Here is a 24,820-nt window from a genome sequence, read left to right as displayed (position 1 = left end):
CCCATCAAACACTACTGTCCATCCCAACACTTCAACACGTCAGACAGGCTCCCTCTCCCACAATGGAGTGGGATATATTGCTCCTGTCACAAAGAGGGGAGACCAACAGCTCGTTGTTTTGATGTTACAATCTGCCGTGTCGTTTGTCCAAATTCCCCGGCACGAGGACCAGCAGACTCAGACCCACCATAGAGAAAGAGAATGCTCGAGTGAAGAGGCTTTCTTTTGACAGCAGCATATAGCAATCTCCCACGAAGCTTCAGTCAGCGACACTGGTGAGGAGTCCACAGGGCTGCACCTGAAGATATTGAAACGCCAGGCTGCTCGGTGAGTTCTGAGACTGAGAACCCACCGTCCACGAACAACCGTAGTTTGAGCTACAGTTGTAGTTCATGTACTCCGACAGGACCCCAGCCACTTTGAAAAAGAATAAAAGAGACATGACAAGAGGGGAATTAAACTGTTATACAGACAAACTGGAGGAGGTTGTCCAGGCCTGCAAAAACCTCCAGTGCCATTCCAGAAAGTTCTGACAAAGATAGTGATAATGGAAATCCTAAATAGCCTCTGATGATGTGTTCAAAAATTCTTTTAAAAAGCATATTATAGGCAGTCCCCGACTTACGAACGTCTGGCTTATGAACAACTCATACTTACGAACGACCTGCCACAAAGCCTGTTGAAACTCCGAGTTAAATACAATGGTTCGTAGTAACGAATGCACGTACTATGTTGTGGCGCTCATGAAAACATTGCAAGGTGTCAGCGGTTCGTCGCCTCGTGGAAGGCCGTTCTGCCATTTTAGGTTGGATCATGTTGCCGTTAACACTGTGCTGAGTGCGTAACTTTGTATTTGGCTTAAATTTTTTTCTTATTGTAACCATGTCTTCAAAGTGTAAATCCGATGCAAGTGCTGGTGATGCATCAAAGAAAAGGAAAACGATCACGGTTGAAAATAAGGTGGAAATAACAGCGTTTGGAAAGGGGTGAAATGCCATCGGTCATTGGAAAAGCATTAGGCTACAGTCGGTCAACAATCGGAACAATTTTAAAGGATAAAGTGAGAATAATGGAGCATGTGAAAGGCCCTGCCCTGATGAAAGCTACGATTATTACTAAGCAATGCAGTGGTTTGATTATTGAAATGGAAAGGCTATTGATAATTTGGTTAGATGATCAAATTCAGTGTAATATTCCTATTAGCCTTACTTAACTGCAAGAAAAGGCTTGAAGCCTGTTCAGTGATTTAAAAGCTGCATGTACAGCAAGTGAAGGTGCTTGTGATGAATTTGTTGCGAGTAGGGGTTGGTTCAATCGTTTCAAAGTGAGGGCAAATTTACATAATATTAAAGTGCAAGGTGAAGCAGTGAGTGCCGATATAAGTACTGTGGGTGATTTTCCTGAAACATTTTTTTTAAAAATTGAGGAGGGAGGTTATTTGCCAGACCGAGTATTTAATGTAGACAAGACTGGCTTAGTTTGGAAAAATGATGGTGTTTGAGGAAGAAGACTGTGACCTAGGAACTCTGGAACCAAAAAAGTTAGTGATGGAAAAAGTTAGCTAAAGCCTTTTGTCTCATTGAAGCAGGGATGGCAAAGTTAGAGGAGCAAGGTCCTAATACAGAGAGGTTCACCAAAGTTTAGTGTGCAGTTACAGAGAACCTCGGCTGCTACAAGGCCATTTATGATGAAAGAAAGAAAAGCTCTGTACAAGCCTCCCTTGATGCCTATTTCAAGAAATTGACTCCAGTAGTAAACCTGCCCTCTCCAGCACCAGGTCCATCATAATGTTACCTCACGAATGCCCCTCCTGGTATGCAAGACATCGATGCAACCATATGTAGTTACTTTTATTATTATGGTATGATTAATATGTACAGTACTGTATTATTATGTTTAAGATGTTTTAGTGTATTTGGGTCAGCATCTTGTCCCATTTAACCTGTCTCAGTGCGGGTGGACTTTAGGACCCGGGGGGGCTCAGGACCCGCCGCCCACGGCTGCTGCTGAATCTGGAGTGTTTCTGTTCCATTGATGGAAAACAGTCACGATTGAAAATAAAGTGGAAATAATAAAACGATCGGAAAGAGGTGAAATGCCATCGGTCATTGGAAAAGCATTAGGCTACAGTTGGTCAACGAATGGAACCATTTTAAAGGATAAAGTGAGAATAATGGAGCATGCGAAATGCCCTGCCCCAATGAAAGCTACAATTATTACTAAGCAATGCAGTGGTTTAATTATTGAAATACATATGTTTCTTAAGTGTTTTATCTGCGTAGAAAGGTAAAATATATACTATATACTAAGACAAACATTTAACTGACTGACGCTGAATAATTCTGGATGTACCTGTTCCGACTTATGTACAACTCCAACTTAAAGGCAGGCTAAGGAACGGAACTCATTTGTAACCCGGGGACTGCCTGTAAATAGTAACTTGTTTAAAACAAAGAAAGGTCTTGGCTTGAAACGTTGACTGTTTATTCATTTTCATAAATGCTGCCTGACCTGCTGAATTCCTCTAGCATTTTATGTGTATGGCTTTGTGCAGGAGTGATTATCTATGAAAGTGTTATGAGACTACCTGAAGTAGTCTACTGGTAAAGGAATGACTTATTTCCAACAATTGCCACCGTCTGCTGGTTTAAGTGGCTTATCATTTTATTGAATGCCTTTTTTAAATGTAGGACCATGCAAGATGATGATTAAAGTCTATATTCAATTTCTATTAATTTAAGAATTATGCAATAAAAGTTATAGGGACCAACAAGCTTATTGGACCATGTTATTCCTCATTCATTCCTTAGTTTGCTGGAATATTTCGAATGTAAAGGAATGAATGGGAGAAAAAATAACAGCAAAGTGTTTCTGGTCTAATGTGGCTCCTGAATACACAAGAAATTCAGCTACAGTTTGTAATCAGCTCAAAGACTCATAGAGTTATACAGCATAGAAATAGGCCCTTTAGCCTTACAGGTCCATTCTAGCCCCTGCTGTCCCATTTGCTTGCATGACTTAGTCAATACACTCAATACATTTTCATTAGGATGTTTTGTTATTTTCTACTTACGAAACGTCATAATATTTTATTCAGTAATGACATGGGCAGTTATTCCTTCATGAAATTACTTTATTAAAATATATGTTAATTGTGGATCACAATATCACTTCTGGAACAGAAAATAAGGAGATTTAGTTGGAGAATTTCTCCACATGTCCTGCTTTGAGGTTGCCCAGCAAAACTGGACTGTTTTATTCCTAGTTTATAAGGTGCTTTTTTGAGTCAAATCTCTATCTAACTAAACTGAGAGTATTCAATCAGCCCTGTAGTTAGTGATTTAGTAAACAGATGTTAACCAACTATGATGCAGAAACTTACTGTTTAACTGTTTTTGATGCTTATTTTGGACTTGGAAGTGTTTACGTCAAATGTTATTGGGTTTATTTTCCAGGTGCTGCACTACACCTGCATGATTATGCCTTGCTGAATGTGGATTGGCTGGTGAAGAATGCGACCTACCTGCCTAATTGTTATATTTGTTTCACGGATGCTGGAGGTGTCAGATTTCATTTCTTCCTCAAACGCCCTGAGAAAAGACTGGTCATGTGCTCAGAATGGGTTTTGCTTGAGAGCTACAGACGTCAACACAAAAATGTCACAGAACTTGATAACAGGTACAGATTGATCAATTCTAAATTGACAGTTCTTACTTAATAAAGTATTTTTTATGAATTCTCCCCAATGCCCTGGAGGAGCTGAACTGTGAGCAAATATTTTAATGCAATGCATTTTGGCCAATTCTCTCCTTAGCTGGTGCTTGTGGTAACTTGATCTCTGTATACCAATTAAGAAGAAAGATATTGCCTACCTTTCTTTATGTAGGGAAAGTTGTCTGTCTGCTCTGGATGAATTTAGCTACACATTATGGATTAAAATTAGCACCTGGGACATACCCATGTGGACCAATGTAAACAGTGCATCTGCCTCTGAAAAAGGTGGTTTCTGGCACTAGGTGTACTGATTTTGCTCTGGTTTTCGGCCGTGGGAAGATTGAGACAAAAAGTTCAAAGTACCTCTATTATCAAAGTATGTATACATTATACGGCCTTGAGATTTATCTCTTGCAGGCAGCCACAGAGTTCAAAGTAAAATTTATTTTCAGGGTACATACATGTCACCACATACAACCCCGAGATCCTTCTTCCTGCAGGCATACTCTGCTGATCTATAGGACAGTAACTGTAAACAGGATCAATGAACAACAGCAAATGCCAATGTAAATAAATAACAAGAGCATGAAATAACAGGCTAGAGTCCTTAATGTGAAACCACCCATCGTGGGAACACAAGAAATAGAACGAATTTAGTTATCCCCTTTTGTTCAGGACCCTGATGGATGCGGGGTAGTAACTGTTCTTGAACCTGGTGGAAAACAAAATAACCCAAAAAGAAAGAAAACCGTCAGACACCCACTGTGCAGAGAGACAAAAACCAGATCAGTTCAGAACATTGCAGTTCTCTCTACAATGAAAGCCTTTCTCATAACTTAATAAAGTCTGGCTTTGAATCCACTCTTATGAAAGTCAAATGGTGTAGCTAAAGATCAGATATTGGTAATATTATCCTAGAATGCTTTTAAAAAAAAAGGAGGCAAAACCATTCCCAAAGATGATGATAAGAAGTTGAGCATTTTACAGCAGGTAGTGCCACTTAAGATGGCTTCCTATCCCCAATGCAGTTGTTACAGCTCGTTTAACCTTATTCATGTCTGCGACTCCTAATACCACTGTAGAACATTGTATGTACTTCTGTTCATCCTAATCTAGCCTTCCTTATTTCCCCAAACCTTCTGTGGCAGAAACGTTATGCATTTTCTGGCTATTAACACTCCCCAGTTGGTATCCTATTTCAGCACCTTCAAAAGTTTTCTCTTTTACCAAATATGTGGATATCTTTTGTATTTTGTTACTTGTTATCTTTTCTTAAATAGTCACTTGGCTCATTGGTGGTATTCCAGCCTCAGTGTTAGTAGATTGAGAGTGTAGTCCTGGATTTGAACCTCAATCCATGCTAAAACTGGTACACCAAGAGCAAAGTATTGTACTTTTGCTGGTACAACACTTTTCCCTTGCTGCATCATAGTCCCTTTCCACATGAGAACTACTGAGGTATCGTCTAGCTAATCAGATAGACATTTCAGAAAGAGTGGTGAAATTCACCCAGTTTTCCACTCAATGTTTAATCAACTGCAACAGCTCTGATTATCTTAATCATGAGAAAGTCTGTAGATGCTGGAAATCCAAAGCAACAAGCCCAAAATGCTGGAGGAACTCAGCAGGTCAGGCAGCATCAATGGAAAAGAGTAAACTGTTGATCGTTCGGTCTGAGACCTTTCTTTAGGACTGGGAAGGAAGGGGGAAGGAGGATAGCTGGTGAAGCCTGGTGGATGGGAAAGGTCAAGGGCTGGAGAAGAAGGAATCTGACAGGAGAGGAGAGTGGACCACTGAGGAAAAGGAAGGAGGGAGGGAATCCAGCGAGGAGATAAGAGGCTAGTGTGGGGACTAGGAAAAGAGGGGAGCCGGAGGAAAAATTTTATTTACTGGAAGGACAAATCCATGTTCATGCCATCAGGTCAGAAGCTACCCAGGCGGAATATGAGATGTTGCTGCTCCACCCTGAGGGTGGCTTCATCTTGGCACAAGAGGAGGCCATGGACCGACATGTTGAAATGGAGCTCTGATTATCTGTTTGCACAAATTGGTAGCCAGATATTGCCGACACACTATTTGTTACTGCCTTTTTAAAAAAAAATAATAATTCCTTGGCTGTGGAACGCTTCAAGAAATCTTGAAGAAACAAAAAGCATCATATACAAATGCAAATTAGTTATTTCTTTCATCCTGATAAAGGGCTGTTTTATTATTTTAAATATGACAGATAAGTAAACAGAAGATTTATATACATGCCTTTACTGTGTTCACAGTGTTTCATTTCATTTTGAAATTGTTGTTCTAGGGTTTTGAGTACAAGAGGTAGGATGCCGTGTTTGGTTGCCACACAGGATTAGGGAGGGTGTTGATTAGAGAGGGATCATGAGGATGTTACCTGGAATGGAGGGCTTGAGTTGTAAAGAGAGATTGGATAGACTGTGTCTGTTTTCTGTGGAGCAAATGAGGCTGAGCGGTGACATGACAGAGGGATATAAAATTTTGGGAGGCATAGATAGGGCTGATAGCCAGCATCTGTATCCCAGAACTGTTGCATCTAAATGAGAGGGCATTGGTTTAAGGTGAGAGGGAGGAAGTTTAAAAAGAGTCTATGGGGTAAATGTTTTCACATAAAGAGTAGGCATTTGGAATGAGCTGTCAGAGGAGTTCGGAGCAGTAATAATATTTAAGAGGCACCTGAATGGCAAGCTGAAGAGGAAATATGGAAGAAATGGCAATGGATTTCAAAGGTTCAAAGTATATTTATATGTAAGCAGTATACAACCTGAGATTCATCTTTCTCACAGACAGCCACGAAACAAAGAAAACCATGTAACCCGTTCAAATTCCCCCCACCCATGAGCAAAGTGGCAACAGAAAAAAACACAGAATATAAAGCACAAAATCGAAAGAGTCCAGGCATATTCAGTTCAGCTCATTAATTGCAGGCCATCCTGATTCAAAATCACCCAAGATAGCAACAAAAAAAAGGAGCGACCAGAAATGAGAGAGAGAGAGAAAAAACACGAATGAGAACATGAACGCACACAGGGACCTTCCTTCAGGAGCAGCGAAGGGGAGGGAGATATAGGCCATCACATGCAGATGCTTTCCTCCGGCAGCAGCGAACAAGAGGCTGGAAAATGGCGCTGAACACCTGCACTCTTCTGCACTCAGCTCAATGTTCTTTTGAATCTTCCTCGGTTCTTTTAATCGGCAAGAAATGATTTAAAAGACCAGTTGGCCTTCTCCTGTCCTGTTTTTAATGTTCTTATGTTCTGAAGTATAGATAGGCATGAAGGCCTGCATAGATGTGGTAGGCCAAAGGACTTGTTTCTATGCAGCAAAACTCTAACTCTATCCTGCTGAAGTGAAGAACTGACTGATCTACATGTTTTTGGCAGCAATCGTTGGACACAATTATGGGATAGTCATCAAGAGAATTGCCCACTCTTTAAATCATATGGAAAGATTTTACCCTATAAGTGAGCACATTGCATTAATATATTTATTTATTTAGAGACACAGTCCATCTGGCCAGGTGAGCCTACTCCACCATTCAAAATTATCTTGGATGTCTGACTAAGAAACTTGGGTCCGCTTACCTGCCATTTCCCCATAACCCTTAATTCCAGCCCTGTGTCATCCAGCAATCCACCAATTTAACCCTATCTGATCACAGGACAATTTACAATGACCAATTAACTCACTAAGTCGTTTGTCTTTGGACTGTGGGTGGAAACTGAATCGTGCTTGCTTTGTTATTGTAGTACAATGTCAATCATGATTATATGTGCTGAAAGTTGACCTTTTTAAATCGGTGGAACATTTTCTATAAATAGTAGTTTAAACTAGGATTATAGGGTTAGATTATCAGTAGATTCACACTTTCTGTTTTAAAAAAAAAACTGAGGCTATATTCATGGCCAGCAGTTGAATGGTGGTAAAATTTCACCTTCCCTATTTTAGTACCCAAAATATCACAGTCAGAACAAAATGAATTTGATTTTAGTTATAATAATTAATCATGAATTATTAACATTATTTATGGGACAAAATGCACTTAGATTAAAATTTCATAATCTCATACAGAGTTTACTTCTCTATTGCTGATGCAAAAAAGTAGTTGCTCTGATGAATAAAGTCACAATGAAAAGCACTCAAATGGAATTTTTGTAAGTTTCTACATATTATAAATTTATAACCTGAAGCTTTTAACTGCTCAGTGTATGATGTGCTATGTCTCCAGACCTCACGGCTCAGAGGAATTGGGGTCAGTTCACAATTTCTGCTAAGATGCATTGCTGGAGCAAGGGAAGGTGAGGCTGGATGGAGTGTTAAACACTGTGGAAACAGCCCAACTTGTCCATGCCAACCAAGGTGCTGCTCTGAGTTAGACCCATTTCCCTGCATTTATTCATATCCTCCCCTAAACATTTCCTATCTGTTCAAATGTCTTTTAAATGTTGAAATTGTAAACATTTTTACATCTTCCTCCGACAACTCGCCCCATATATCTCTCAACTGGACTTTGAGTTCCCAAAGTTGAGCGGAAAAGAAAATTAAACCAGGCTCATCGAGCTGATTGTCCTCCAAATGTCTCCTGCCTATAGCTAATGGATATCATCATAGGGTTGACATTGACTATTATAGCGCCACTATCTTGTAATCTGTGGAACTTTATTTCCACATAAATTGCCTTCAGGAGAGTAGGGATAAAATGGGGAGAAATGATAAAAGTCAATTGTATTTGAACTAAATTCAGTTGGTTTTGATTGGAATTTTGCTATGTGCAGCTTTGTGATGGGGAAACAGGGATATATGTTTTAAAAATGAATAAAATGTTGTACACCCGGCAAGAATATGTATGAACACAGGAAAACCTGCAGATGCTGGAAAGCTGAGCAACACACACATAAAATGCTGAAGGAACTCAGCAGGCCAGGCAACATCAATGCAAAGGACTTTTCTGTTTGCTCTTTTCCATAGATGCTGCCTGGCCTGCTGAGGTCCTCCAACATTTTGTGTGTGTTGCAAGAATATCTATGTGTTTTTATCTCGAAGTCCAGCCATTCCTAAGATCTCATTACTACTTAAACTTACCCAAAGCCACTAAGGATTTGATGGCATTCTAGGAATAAATGAGGCCTTGGCTTTAAAATTTGACTTTTCTTTTGCTATTTTTCCTCACAAGTAACAGTATTTTAAGTGGTTCTCTATAACATGATTATAACCATCACAAATTTATCTATTTGTTTATAGGAATTAAGTATTAAGGTAGACAACAAAATAGGTAGCCAAGATCGGTAATGAAATTGACAAGATATCCCCCTCTTTCCAAGGATTTCTGAAAACCTAAGATGGTCAGCTGGCTCAGTTTAGGTTTACTGGGATGTGAGTTGAAACAACAAAGATGCAGGGGGACTCCGGCAAGAGTCGTTGGAGAAGGGGAAAGGTGAACATGTTGTTAATGTTTAAGATGATTGAGGAAGTTGTGTTCTACACCTTCAGTGTGAGCTCTGGAGGAAGGTTTTAACACTCCTCGAGGTTATTACAGATCGCGAGCACATTCCATATTAAATATCAACATGACCATTTTAAATTCACTTTCCTTACAGACTGTTAGAGAACACAATCAACTCCTCTTCTATAGAGATCTGTGAGCCATTCTTCAAAGTGGAGCGCTCCTGATGCTTTAGAAAAAGGCAATGAAAAAAGATGTAATAATCATTTATATATTGTATTTGTGGTCACAGGGTCATACAGCATTGACATAGCCCAACTCATCCATAATGCCCATCCTGTCCCATTTGCCCATATTTGGCCAATATCCCTCTCAATCTTCATATTTATGTCCCTGTCCAAATCTCTTTTAAATATTGTTACTGTCCCTGCCTGCTAGTTGCAGATATGGACCACCTGTGTGTGAACATATTACCCTCCGATCCCTTTTAAATCTTTCCCCTCTCACCTTAGGTTTTCCCTTAGTTAGTATGTGTAAATGAAAATAAAAACAAAAGCTTTTATGAATCCACTGTAATGTTCTTGTTTTCACAGAATCTGAGGGAATAATTAAAGCGAGAACAGCTGTAAATGTTCCCTGTACTTTAGCATAAGGCAGGAAGTAGTACGTTTGAAGTGAGCTAATATTGTTATTATGTTAGGTGGAGCCAGTTTCCTATGGATGAACAAAATTGGCCTGATCAGTTCTGCTAGAGTTACTTTGAACAGAATATCAAGGTTTAGCTTGAATCAAAGAAAATAGAATGAATTTGAAAGCATTGGAAATGCTCGCCCCGAGGGCTCAGCCAGTAAAAAGAATCTCTGCCAAATGGAGTTCAAATTTTTGCCAAAAGTTGGCCCACTTCAGCATGAGACATGAGCAGTGTAATTGGTTCTAATGACTCAAAGTCTTCTTAGATTAAAGCTAATTGTTATCCAGAGATCCTTTTGGAATGCACTTGGGTTTCCTTTGATGTGTTATGTGTTTCAAGCACCCTGCTAAAATCTTCTTAGTCCATTGTCATTCCACATGGACAAAGATGTGACCTGATGTACAGTAATCTATTACCCTCACTTAACCACAAATGGCTAAAACATTGCTACATGATTGATGTAGTTTATAGAAGTAAGCTAGAGGTAGTTACATGAGGACAAATTACAATCAGAGGATGTCATTCCAGGAATAAATGGCGAATGGTCAAAACAAGTGCGTAAATGTAAAAAGGTGAGATTTACTAATCACAGCCCCATTGGATTTTGAAGACCATGCAGGATATCACTAGACAAATAAGTAAAACTTCTATCGAATGCCAGTTCAATGTGGTAGACAGTCTAGAGCAGGGGTGTCAAACTCATTTTAGGTCACGGGCCGGATTGAGCAAAATGCAGCTTCACGCGGGCCGGATCAGTCAGACGCGTGCGAACGCAGCTTTCGTTGCCTCCGTTTTTTCAGCCTGCTCTCATGTGTCTCAGTCTCTGCTATAACTACAAAGTGTTTCACTTTACAAATTCCGTTTCTTATGAAGAAGACTGCCGAGCAAGACTGCCGAATAAACACTAAAAACCCTGAAAACCTGGTACCTGAATAAACTCAGCATTAGCCATATCATACGCCATAGGCGCTTCGATTACTGGGGCCAGCTTTAATAGTAATTAGATATTATCTCGCGAGCCAAAGATAATTCCACCGCGGGCCGGATTTGGCCCGTGGGCCTTGAGTTTGACATATATGGTCTAGAGAGATATAAAAGGTGCAGGATTAGAGAGGTAGCATGAAAAGATATTGGCCAGAGAATGAAAGCTGTTTTATGAATGCAAATAAGGCAAGAGCATAAATTAAGAAAGAAAATCTATTACAGAAAAAGAAGAAGAAAGAATATGGTTCAAAATTCTTCACTCTGCCCTTGGAGACGATGGATTGATATAGATATAGAGGTTAAGGAGGAAGGTTATGAAGCAAAACGTTAAGGAAGGCAAACAATAATGGCAATTATAAAATATTTTTAAGATGTTTTAAAAAAACAAAATTGCTAGGCCTGGTGAAATATATCCTAGGCTCTTGTCTATCCTTTTCTTATCCTTTCTGATTATATTGTGATCCCAAAGAGAGTAAAAGATCAACTGCAGAGTTATAGGAATAATATTGGTGGCTAACAAAATTGAGGAAGAGGGGAAGTTATTGGAAAGGCAATATATAATCAATGATATATTTGTAAGGGAAGGCCATGGCTGTCCAAAGACTGAACCATTTTGATTTGTCAGTAAGGAGTTTTAGTGAAAATAAACTACCTGATGTGGTTTGTATAGGCTTAAAAAGCAGTTGTGTGGTACACTAATGGCTATTTCTTTGGACAGAATTTTGTAAAGTGCTTCAGTGGCTGGAAGAAAAGGGTACTTGTCAGCAGGAGTTCTAATGTGTAAAAGGGTAATTACAATGGAGTCAGCCATTTGCTTCATCATGCTGATGGCCATTTTGTTCACTCTGACCAATGGGACTTGTAATAATCCCGTCTATCTATAGATGATTCAAGTGCTTGGCGAGTCTATTTTTAATGCTGTCCACAACTCTGCCTCCACCACCCTCTCAGGCAGTCTAATTCCAGTTACACAACACTCTGGGTGAAAAGGTCCCCCTCACATGCCCTCTAGATTTATTACTCCTTATATTAAATCTATGTCTTTTGGTTTTATTCATGTTCGATAAGGGGAACAGATTCTTACTGTCTGCTCAATTTGTACCTTTCATAATTTTTCATGCCTCAGTCGTATCTTTTAACTCCTTTGCTACAGGGAGGGTCCCTTTTTTGCAATGTTTATCAATCTAGGAGACATAAAATAAGAGGTTAACAAGTGCCTGTTTCATTGACAGTGAAGATAAAAGCCTATACTGGAGAACGATAAAGATAAATTAATAGGTTAGCAGGAAAATGGCAAATGGAATTTATTCTGGACAAGTGCGAAGTAATACATTTGGGGAAATCAAACAAGGTGAGTGAATACTTAATAAATGGGAGCAGACTGCACTGAGAAGTGACAAAGGATGGAACAGTGTTACAGAGATTCAGATTCATCTATTTATCAGATGTACATTGAACATACAGTGCAATGTGCCACCAACACAACCTGAGGATGTGCTCAGGACAGTCCTCAAGTGTGGCCTTGCTTTCCAGCGTCAACATAGCAAGCCTATGATGTCCAGAAGAACAAAACACGAGCAACAACAACAGAAAACCAAACAGAACGATGACAGTAAAACAAGCCCCTTTCCTCCCACCCACTCACACACAGAGACAGGCCTTCAATCTCACGACTTCCCAATGCAACCTTCAGTCGCCGGCCCAGACTCGCAGACATCAGGTCTCCGACTTCCGGTTGTGCCGTTGGGCCTCCAGCTCGCAGGCTTGCAGACACTGGGCTTGGACTTCAGGACGTAGCAGCCCTGGTGCCTCCTGCCTGCACAGACTCGGCACCTTGGGGAACTAGCTGACCTGGAGTGCACAAGCCTTCATCCAAGGGACGTGACATCCATCCACGGGGATAGCTGGCCTACTACCACGGAGCACTCCAACTCCTCACTCTGATTCGTCACTTACTGCCCATGACCTCGAAGGCATCTCATCCCTGTCCCTAATCCCTGATCTGTTCCCCAGTTCCTCGCAATAACCCCAAAACCAAATCCACAAACTAAAAAACATCAAAGTCTGCGCCCAAACCTCAACTCTCATTACAGCTTGACACCACCTTGACAAGAATTGTCGTAGATATCTGAAAGTTCATAAAACACCTTGTAATGACTGAGGCCTGGAATTTAAGTATATTTTCCTAATAAAAATCTAGTTGGGCCTCAGGAAGGATTTTTCAGCACTGATAGAGGAGTGGAGGAGATTTATAATGAAGCTCTTGGCTCTTCACTGCATTTTCTCTATAGCTGATCCATTTTATTCTACATTGTTACTGTTTTACCTTGTTCTACTGAGTGGTCTGAGTAACGAGCTGATCTGCTCAAGCTTTTCTTTTTGTCTTAGTACATGTGACAATAATGAACCAATTCCAGTCCTATAAATTTCATTTTTGAAGATGCAATTTTAAGCTAAGAAATTGTGTCCATTGTTTTTAAAGCAAGAGTTTAATTTGAATGCGTGTGGATGACCCAAAGTGCTTTGAATCATGTGTCCTCCTTGAAAATTGAACGCTACAATTAAGTTACAAAATCAATGTGGATTGAGGCAAATTCGTATTTGATAAATATGCTTCTATTTTCCCTACAGTCTAATCAGAAATCTTACACTGGTAACAGAAAAACCAGAAGAAGCCTACCGATCACAACACATGGTTTGGAGAAGATTTGAAGACTTATTTCAAGCTGCTTCCAGCCTCATTTCCTATGCCCTCGTGTTTAAAACGTACTTCTACGAGGCTTTGAGGGAGTTCTACCACGATAATGTACTCTACATAGAGATACGAGCCTTGCTGATGCCGGTATGTATCAAATGGTTCATTATGAAACAATGTTTCTTCTGCAGTATCTTGGGTCAAATCGGGGATTTCCACTCTTAACACCAGAGCTTGGTTTTCAATTTACTTCAGTCCAACTGTGGGGGGACTTATTAATAGATGCAGTTATTTTTTAAAATTGCTAATAGTAATAAGCAGAATGGGGTGGGTAGAGTACACAGGAATAAAAAAAATCTGATATCATTTATAGCAAAAAATGTTGAGAACTTAAGTGATTAAACCCCAATTCCCAAATTTAGTTTCACATCACAGTTTCTGTGCAAGGATGTATCTAGGAGGGGGGAGGTAAGGCACAGTTATCCATGCTCAATTAAACACGAATGGTGTAATAACCAACACAAAGCATCTTACAGGTGTGTGCTGCTTAATGTCCGATCGCACATACGTGCACAGTCCCGATCGGAGAACGTGACGTAGCGGACGTAACCAATGAGTGTAGTAGTGTTATCTCTCTAATTTTCTTTTGAAAATATTACCGTAAAGTACATCATGGCTTCCAAACACAGCAAAACCACTCCTAGTGATAGCAGCAGCAAGAGGCAAAGGAAAGGTATTGATTTGGAAGTGGAACAAAAGATTATTAAACAATATGAAGGTGGAAAACCGGTGAATGCTATTGCTCGCGATTTATGCATGTCATACTTGACAATCACGACGATCCTGAAAAACAAAGAAAAAATTCTCAAAAGTGTTAAAGGATCGACTTCACTGAAAACTACAAGGCTTACAAAAATGCGAGAGGGACCTATATCGGATTTGGAGAAATTGCTAATGACGTCGATTGAGGACCAAACACAAAAGAGAATCCCCCTCAGCACATTGACGATCACTGCTAAGTTAGACAATACGGGTACACTACAGTACTCCATATAGGTTTGCTAAGTATATAATATGGTGTTTGCACAACGTCCAAATCGCATAACGCCCGATTTCACAGAACGTATCGTGGACGTTAAGCGACGCATACCTGTATATTCGCGTCCATGTTATAAGAAATGAAACAAGGTGAAAGGAAAGAGGGAAAGGGAAAACACTGAACTGGTGAAAAGATGGAAGTGATCAAACAAAACTGGCCCTTTTCCATTCCAATCATTCTTTCCCCTTCTTGCACCCGACAATTCTTAAATTATACCCCTACTTATTTAACAACCTCTCCAATGGAATCAAGGTATTGAGAAGTGGGCAGGCACACATATGCACTAAGGTTAAAGTAGGTGACGTTACCTCCCCTCCCATTTATTAAGATTGTAACTGATCTGATTTTTAATATGAACTGAACTTTCCGTTGCCATATTTCTCCCTGTTGCTTTGTCTTAAAAATATTCAAAGTCTCTGCTTCCACCAGCCTTTGAAGAAAGTTCAAAGTAAAACTTGTTATCAGAGTACATATATGTCACCACATACAACTCTTGAGATTCTTTTTCTGTGGACATACTCAGCAAATCTGTATAGAAGAGTAAACAGGATCAATGGACAGCAAACCGCAAAAGCAGATATAAATAAATAGCAATAAATAAAATCATCTATGAAATAACAAGACAAAGGAGTCCTTGGTTGAGTGTAGTTATCTGTGTTTGTCCAAGAGCCTGATAGTTGAGTGGTAGCAACTGTTCTTGAACCTGGTGGTGCGAGACCTGAGGCTCTTGTACCTTCTACCCGATGACAGCAGCAAGAAAAGAGCATGGATGGGTGATGAGGATCTTTGATGATGGACGCTGCTTTCCTACGGCGATGTTTCATGCAGGTGTGCTCAATGGTTGGGAGGGTTTTACTCTTGATGTACTGGGCTGAATCCACTACCTTCTGTAGGGTTTTCCACATAAAGGCATAAGTGTTCCCACACTTGGCCGTAATGCAGCCAGTGGCACACTTTCCACCACACATCTATAGAAGTTTGCCAAGGTTTTTGATGACATGCCAAATCTCTGCGGACTCCTGAGGAAGCAGAGGGCACAGGTACAACTGAAGCCTGCTTGAAACAGGTGGGTACCACGTACTGCCAGAGTGATGTCCGTAAATGCACCAGCCAGCTGGTCAGCACAGGTCTTCAGTACTCGGCCACGTACTCCATCTGGACCAGATGCTTTCCTTGAAGTCACTCTCTTGAACGCAGCCTGCACACGAACTTTAGATACTTAGATGAAAGGATCATCAGGAGACATGGGTGCGCGATGGTTTCTCCCTCTTCTAGTGATCAAAGCGAGTATAGAAGGCATTGAGCTTATCTGGAAGCGAAGCTTGCTTGTCCCTATGTCGCAAGATTAAACTTTGGTGGAGGTTATGGCATCCTAACACATATGACCCTCTGAGAGAAAATATTTTGCCTCAGTCTTAAATTCAATACACATACAATTAGTTTGATAGAGAGTACTGGATATCAGTTACCGTGGGATTCAGTTGAATAGGTGATGGCTAGTGCATTACATTCTGCAATAGTCTGTTATTGTTTTATATAACCCTTAGAATCACTGTAACTTTGGCTGAGGTAAATGGACTCTCCAGAAAGCCAGTTCCCAGATATTTCACAATGGTGGTTCCAAAAAAAAATTTAATGGTCTACTTGCATCAATGAATATTTTATCATCCAAATTATAAATTTCTTTAGTGTTATCCCTTACATTTCAAATGTATTGTTCAAGTCATTGGCCAAGAAATTTAATCCCCTTCAGTGCTGCTTTATTCACTTATACAATTGCAAATTGGATTTTCATCTGCAGAAAGATGCAACGGTATGCATATCTGTGTCATTTCTTGTTAGCTGCAAATTTGACTGGGTCAAACTTGTCTGATGTTCTTTCTGTATCTGTCACAAGCAGGTTGACAACGTTGCTCAGTTTGAAATACTGGGGGAGATCTTAGACTAAGTTGTCTACAGGTGATTAGCAGTGGTCACTGCTTAGCCATGTTTAATTAATGTGTATTGCTGGATTTGGAACTCCTGTAAACCAAGTCCGATGCTTGACTTCTGGCTACCACACCCACCCCAACTGGACCTTCGATTCCCAATGCTCTGAATTCTCTCTCCCCCCCCCCCCCCCCCCATCCCCTCAAGGCCATGATCATTCCCACATCATGCTTCTCACAACCACCAGTTGTTACCAACTCCTTCCTTTTCCATTCATGACAAATTTGCTTGGCAACCAGACCTCTCAGCTTCCTCACCGATCCAACCCCAGCACCCTACCCTCAGCCTCCAGCAATCAGATCTCCTGACCTGGGCTAATAATATGATGAGTAATCACTTTCGGGCAACAGTAAGAGAATTACAGCTGTGTTTATGAGGGGAAAGTCACCAAGATACTGCTTTAGTTCCAGAAGTAGCATCTGTGACATAAGATGCTTTATGATTTTTTTATTCATTCAGATAGGTTGGCAGAACTCTGTCTCAAGGCTTATAATAGATGATGCTTCTCAACACCCACAGGACTATATCCAAACAAGGGATTGACATCACCTTGAGAAGAAGAGAGAAATTAGAAAGTAAATTAAGCAGGAAAAAGAAACGAATGGAAGAATTCATTGTAACCTGGTGCAGTTTTTTATTTGCATTTGTAGATAATGAACCAAAATATTCATACTAATACTAAATTACTATTTAAATCTTCTCAAATTACTTATAACTATGGACATTTAAGTAAAGTGGTCCAAGTTCTAAAACTACTGTTGATTTAAGTGTTCATATACAAATATGATGTAGAAAGCAGCTGGGTCCTTTGGTCTTGTGTCATCTAAAGGGAAGTTAGTTAGTTACTGCCTGTTACAGTGCTGGCGTTTAGGGCAGCAACAAAGGTATCTAAAAGAAACTGGCACTGAAAAATATTCCTCCAGCTCCAGACACAATATAAAGATGTCTTTGTAGCCATCTTCAGTGCTAGCTAAGAAGTTTCCAGCCAGAAAATGAAACATGAAACATGGAGCATCAGGAAAAGCAGCAAAGTCAAGCTTGCTTAGATTCTGATCAATGTCAATATCGAAAATATGGTCTTTGCCTTTACCAGTTTATCTCAGCTAAAGTTTGTCTAGACTTTGAAAAGAGGTTAAAATGAAAATAATCTTGTCTATTACTGTACTTTGAGGAAATCTGCAGCATAATGATATAAATGTATAATGTTGGAACAAGGTTTCTCTTGTGTTCCCGGATGCAAAGGTCTCTTCACTGAGGATCTAGATTTCAGTTTTCGAGGCAATCTACTTCTGCGTTTTAAAATAAGAGTTGAAGTTAGTGGAGATGAAAAAGAATCATTTCATATCAAAGGAGAGTGCTGAGTGATACATGTGTCTTTCTGTCATGTAATTGACTCAATAATCTGGAGCTGGCATCACCACTGACCTCCAGCTCAATTATCTTCCTCCTAATCTGCTCGTAGGTCACCATCTCTCTTGGGTAGGATTCTCTAACCTCTTCAATCCTCTTGGTCCTTCTTTTCTTCCACAGAACTGAAAAATCATCTACCATCGTATCCCCTTAATCCATTTGTTCTACAGAACACCCCTTTGACTCCACTTCTTCCTGTTCTGATATAGTCCCTCTGATTTCAGCAATGATGTTCCTAGTAAGATAAATCTCCCAATAACTCCAGCACTCTCCCTGGCCAGTATCTGCTTCCTCCTCAAATAAATCTGTTCACGAAAGCATGGGTACACATTCCATATGAATAATTATAAACTCGCTCCACTTTCCCACTAGTTCAAATGTATCAGCTGCCATTGCTACCTCTGCGCTGTTGTTGGAGGATCATTCACCCAGATGAAGTTACGGCTTTATCTCACATGAATCTTGAGTTGCAAGTTATTGTTAATGCTATCAGTCCACCACAGTTAACTCCATTCAATTATCCATGACTTCGTCCAGCTTCCTAGCCACTCACTCTATTGGTGAGAAACTTTTCTGTTTGACCCGGAGTTGTGCTTCAAGTTGCACTTCCTAACTGTCACCTGGACCATTCACTGTTATCTCTTCAGTAATGTCCCTTTAAAGTTTAAGTTTTTTTGTCAACTGACTGTACATATTTAGTTAGAATCAAACAAAACAATGTTCCTCTAGAACCACAGTGCACCCACAAAACATAAATCACACACAACACATAAAATGAAAACAATACACACAGTGTACTGGAGGAGCTCAGCACGTCAGGATGGGAATAAACAGTCGACGTTTCGGGCCAAGGCGCAACATCAGGACATAAAACAGAAATCACAAATAAGTTAATAATATAGTTGAAGATGTGTGTAGTGTGCAGCTCAGGGAAACACAGAATAGTAAACAGCCTGCTATCCTAGTGATGAGACCTCGATGATGAGACAAGAAATATTTATGTATGATTCGGATCTAGATTTCAATACAATACAAATATGTTTGTATTGTCGTGATGCGAAAGTTGCTGGAGAATTTGCTAGAGAATTTGCTAGTGGAAAGAATTGGGATGATATTTGGAAACTTGACTTTTTGAAGCGTCATTTGGCAAGTAAATCACATCTAGTGCCTTATGTCTAAAATATCATGATTTTATAGCTAAAAATACTGTAATAGACAGTTTAATGATTCTGTGCAAGAAAAAATTAAATCCAAACTGATTTCAAACTTTGCTCAAATGGTGGCATTTCTACTTCAAAATGAACAGTTTTGTGACCTTGCACAGGTGATGGACATTGGGGGAACCTTTCTTGCATCTGGTGCGGACTGTGAGTGAAGTTTTAGCCTAATGAATCAACTCAAAAACAAGCTGAGAAACCGTTTAGGTGAATGTCATTTGGATATGTTAATGAGAATCAAAAGCTATCAATTGGATGGAAGTTCTATTAGTCTAGATAGAGTTTACAAAGAATGGGTAAATGCCAAAGACAGGAGAGAGAAAAAATAACTGAGTGGCTTAAATATGTATGTTATTTTGTTGTTATTCTGTGCAGTTTTATGTCAAATATTTTGTAAACCTACATAAACTGTGCCATGTGTGCATTCAGTGCGCACATACTTTTGTCACAGAAAAAAAATTTGCACAACATAAGATTTTTGCGCACACTGACTACTAAAAATTAGAGGGAACATTGCTCATTAGTCCTACAGCCTGAGGGAAGAAGCTGTTACCCAGTCCTAGTCCTGATGCTGCTGTATCTCCTTCATCATGGTAGTGGGTCAAAAAGATTGTGGGATGGGTAGCAGGGATCATCTACTACCATCTCTGTAGGCTCTTGTTCAATGCCTTTCAGCTTTCTACCACGTAGTCAGGCAGTGCACTCGATGGTGCTCCTGTAGAAAGTTGTTAAAATGGGGGTGGGGAGCCTTGCACGCCTCAATCTTCTCAGAAAGTGTAGGCGCTGCTGTACTTTGACTAATGAGGAGGTGTAGTTGGTCCATTATGTGCACAAGCAACAACTTTGTGCTCTTTCTTTTTCCATGGCAGAGCCATTGATGTGGAACAGAGAGTGGTCGACCTGTGCCTTCCTGAAGTGCACAATTACCTCTTCTATCTTGTCCACATTGAGACCCGGGCCATTTGATAAGCCGACTCATTATTGCTGATGTGAGCGAACGTGATAATGTGGTTTGAGCTGAATCTGGCAGTGCAGTCATGAGTCAACAGCACGAACAGCAGTGGGCTGAGCATGAAGCCATGGTGGGGAGAGAGGGAGGTGTGCACCAGTGCTCAGCGCAGTGGAGCTTAAGATGTTGCCTCCAACTCCAACTGACTGCGTCTTTCTGTCACGATGTCTAAGATCCAGATACAGAGGGGGATGTTGAGTCTCAATGAGGACAGTTTACCCTTCACCCTCAGTTACGAACTTTATCATAACTCTGTCATTACTAAACTTTTATCCCAATTCCAATCATTTGGAGAATGTAATCATTCAGTTCAAGCATCTGTCAATCACTCTTCACAAGTTCGGCTTCTGAATGTGCATTACTTTCATGCCTAATAAGTATCAGCCGTAATCACTGCTAATTTGCTGCTCCTCATTGCCGTGAATCTTAATTCTGTTTTAACCCACTTGTCTGACCTGGCAATGATTCCACATCTTCAGGTATGACCTCATGTTCTGTGGATCAATCTATCGCCTAATCCCACCATTTCTGCCAACAACATTCATTCATCTCAGACTCGCTCCAAGATTCTGTCTTACTTTGAATCCATATTTTTTCAAACCAGTAACTTTGATTACTTCCCTTTTCACAGCTGCACGTTCATTCGTTCCTTTATTTATTTCTTTTACTTAATGTATCATTTCATAAAAATAGCATTAGTAATTTTAAACAAGAGAAAATCTGCAGATGCTGGAAATCCAAGCAACACACAAAATGCTGGAGGAGCTCAGCAGGCCCGGCAGCATCTATAGAAAAAAAACATTTGATGTTTTGGGCCAAAACCCTTCGGCAGGACGGGTTTTTCATACCAATAATAGTAATTTCATACCAATCTGGTGTGGGGGGGGTGGGGTGGTCTATTGTACAGAATCGAAGTAAGCTTAGTCATTTCTATCATGGACACTAGCCTCTGTAGTATCTAAGACATCTTCAAGGAGTGGTGCCTCAGAAAGGCAGTGTCTGTCATTAAGAACCCCCCCCCCCCCCCACCAACTAGGACATGCCCTCTTCTCACTGATACCATCAGGTAGGAGGTACAGAAGCCTGAAGGCACACACTCAGTGATTCAGGAACAGCTTCTTCCCCTCTGCCATCCGACTTCTGAATGGACATTGAACCCATGAGCACTACCTCACTGCTTTTCTATTTCTATTTTTGCACTACTTATTTAATTTAATATGTATATTTATTTTTACTGTAATTCATACTTTTATTTCTCTCTGTTCTTGTGTGTTGCATTGTACTGCTGCTGCAAAGTTAACAAATTTCACCAGGTATGCTGGTGATATTAAACCTGTTTCCAATTCTGGTTCTTTCTTGGACCTGATTCTTGTCACGGTGGTTCAAATTACAATGTTTAGTGAGGGAGAGAAAAGATAATTGTTATAAATACATTTTGTTTTAAAGGCTACAGGCAGAGGCCCACTTTGCTGGTGTGTGGAGAGTAACTACAGCGCACTGAAACATGCTGCGTATATAGCTTTTGTACTGGATCATTGATCTGCCGCACAATGACAGGAACTCACAAGAAATCATACAAATTAGTTTCAGTTCTAATAGCTTCTCTTGGGTATTTCATCTTCGGGTGTAGGGGCTAATTAAGATGTTGTAATTCAGACATGCTGAATGTATCAAGTGACTTATCCAGATTTCATGAATGATAGAAGTGTCAGATTTATTGCCTGATGTTTTTTTTTGTTCCAGTTATTGCATGTCAAGGAAATAAAAATTGTTCCATCTATGGCTTCATTTAAAAACTGAAATATTAATGTCTTGTGCAGAATTATGTAACTTTGGGAAAATCTTCACTGACAGCGTGTATGATGCCCATGGATGGGTAACTGAACCATTAGTAGAAATTAGTTTAATGTACTTCTAATATTTGTTTACTGTTATTTTAATTTAGTATTCTTTGCTTCAGTTAGGTTTTGCTTGGTGTTTTTTTCCCATTGGTCGCTTTGGAAGAACAGACTATTAATCCCTTTGTTTTTACTCATTAAAAGGCTGGAATGTAGAGGATGGGAATTCTCTGGGGGTGTTCTAAGTATGCAGCATGTTTTAGCTGAAAAGTTTTTGAGGAGCCACAGACTTCTGAGGTTTTTATTGTCCATATCCATTACAACCCCCTGCCTCCCCCTCCCCACTTGAATGCAGGGAGGTTCAAGATAACTTATCTTCACCATCTGCTGTTCAGAATGCAGGCAGCCACGGAGTTGCACCATATGTACGGGATGGCCTGGGGACAGTATGTGGAATTGACAGCTCATCCTGTGGAAGTGAAGGTTACTGCTGCTACCAGCTGGTAGCTTTCATGCTGCTGGATTCTTCCAGACTACTCAGAGATCTGCCTCGCTGGGCTGATAACACTGCACTTCTCGCACAGTCTCTTCAGGTTGAGGACGATTAGCAACACAGAACTAGAGTTGAACCAAATAAGGGATTCTTGAACTGAGCTGGACGTGGAGCAGGCAATGCTGGATGAAGACGGTGGGTGTTAGAGCATTGGTGTGCTCCATCCGTTGCTTACACTGGGCTTCCCTATCCTCCAAACAAAGAATTTTGAGCTTGTCAGGACCATCCTGGAATGCTTTTTTCATTACGAGTGGAGAAATATTACTTTGAAAGCATCCTTGAATCTTTTCCCTTGTCCACCCTGACTTTCCTTTGCCATGACAGACCTTAGAGTGATGTCAGGCATGTGAGTCATGTAGACGACCATTAGTGCCAATTGATTGTAATTCGAGGCTTGATGTGGGACTGTTGGCCTAGGATTGGTTCGGTTGTCACTGTCAGCCAGTGGATAAGAGGATTTTGCAGGTACACCATCTACACAGTAGAGGCAAATTACAGTAGCCATTTAACCAACCAACCCACACATTGTCCGAATTTTGGAGGAAACCAGAGCACCCAGAGGAAACCCACACAGTCACAGGGAGAACGTGCAAACTTTGTGCAGACAGCATCCAGCTTGGCCACTTTGCTGTCCAATGATTTAATGTGTGTACAAAAAAATAAGATTCAAATGTGCAAGAAGTACAATTCACCAAGTTATTCAAGAACAGGGTTCCTGGGTATCTAGAAAATGCTGTGTATGGAATTTGCAATTATAAAACTCTGGACATTTTTGCAAGTAGTGGGATTTCATATTAACCCTACTTCTGCAGTTTTCCAGTTGTCTTGGTTGAGGAAAGATGTTGGATTCTTGTTATGAATCACAAATGGTTAATTTTTTGCACTGAAATAATAGTTTATTTTGACAGACAATAAACAGACTTTACTTAGGGCTCAGCTGATGAACGTTTCAATAAATAGTCTGTAATTCACAATATAACATTGTTCAATGATTAGATACCCCATGTAAATAACGTGGTGAGTGTGGAAGTCATATTTAGGACTGGAGTTCTTGCTTTACAGTCCTGCAGTTTGTCACTGAGACATGTGGCAAGTTGTGTATCAGGAAGTGTTGTGGGTAGTGTCATGGTGTGGAGAGGTGTGAATCGGATAAATCAGGAGAGATTTTTATCATTCACTCGGAGTTTATTGTGCAATGTGAGGGGATTAGCTGTTTGCAGTGGAAGTTTTGCCTTCACTGACCCTGACCACATGAACCCATTGAACGTTTTGGGGTTCTGCTGCCTTTGGTGTGGAGGTATTGCCGCCTCACTCCAGTATGGATTTGGAGGACTTCCAGGCAGAAGGCTGTCTGTAGCTCGCTCATCGGGGCCGAGTCAGAAAAGTGATTATTTTGCTCTCACCTGTCTTTCTCCAATAGCTTGCTTAAGCTTCCAAAGTGCTGTGGATTGACTTTGAAACTGATTGCTTGCCTTCCCTAGGAAATGATTATGACTTAGATCCATTCTGGTAACCTTCAACCAGTACACATCCATTAGATGAATTTTCTAAAGCAATGAGTTGTAAATTGGTAATGGTGGGGCTGCACAACCATGAAAATAAGGTGGGAGTATGAATGTTACGTCCTGCCTTTGTTCAAACAGGCGCATTGCAAGGACATTTTATTGTAAACTTAACAAAATATTAACTATCACTTTCTGTATATTTTAGGTGTATGAACTCAATGGCACCTTACATGACAAGGAGTGGTCCATTAGGGCTTACCAGGAGGTTACCAGACAATTCCAACACGATTATCCTGACTTCATGGGAGCCAAAGTCATATTTTCAACACCTAGGTAGGATATGGTGAATCAGTATTTCTACTTGATGTTTCAAAATAGCATTGCTTTAAATGTCAACTCTGATGTGTACCATTGGTTCACCACTGAACCCTGCCCCAAATCATTGTGAAGGAGGCATTGGAATAGGCGGCTCTGGAAATAATTCAAACTAGGGTCAGCAGAACAAAGGAACAGTATTGCCTAGTGTTGCTGACTGTGCTTATTGAACTCAGCCCAAGCCAATCAGTTGTTTTAAACAAATCTTATTATCTACTGTGCACTTGCTGAGGTCCCACAGTGACTTGCATTAGATGACCAAGCCGTGTATAGATAGAGC

The 24,820-nt window shown here is 40.3% G+C and overlaps 1 protein-coding gene across 1 annotated transcript in view; it reads left to right on the top strand.

Annotated features, from left to right (window-relative positions):
- Positions 1 to 24,820, top strand: part of ada2a (adenosine deaminase 2a) — a 72,301-nt gene that overhangs the window by 22,472 nt on the left and 25,009 nt on the right. Inside the window, exons 2-4 of the mRNA XM_073059402.1 lie at positions 3,456 to 3,678; positions 13,482 to 13,692; positions 24,371 to 24,498. Coding sequence (XP_072915503.1) covers positions 3,456 to 3,678; positions 13,482 to 13,692; positions 24,371 to 24,498 — 562 coding nt within the window. The remainder of the gene's footprint in view (positions 1 to 3,455; positions 3,679 to 13,481; positions 13,693 to 24,370; positions 24,499 to 24,820) is intronic.

Source organism: Hemitrygon akajei, chromosome 10 (assembly GCF_048418815.1).
Source record: "Hemitrygon akajei chromosome 10, sHemAka1.3, whole genome shotgun sequence".
Taxonomy (NCBI): Eukaryota; Metazoa; Chordata; class Chondrichthyes; order Myliobatiformes; family Dasyatidae; genus Hemitrygon; species Hemitrygon akajei.
This window is presented reverse-complemented; position numbering and strand designations above follow the sequence as displayed.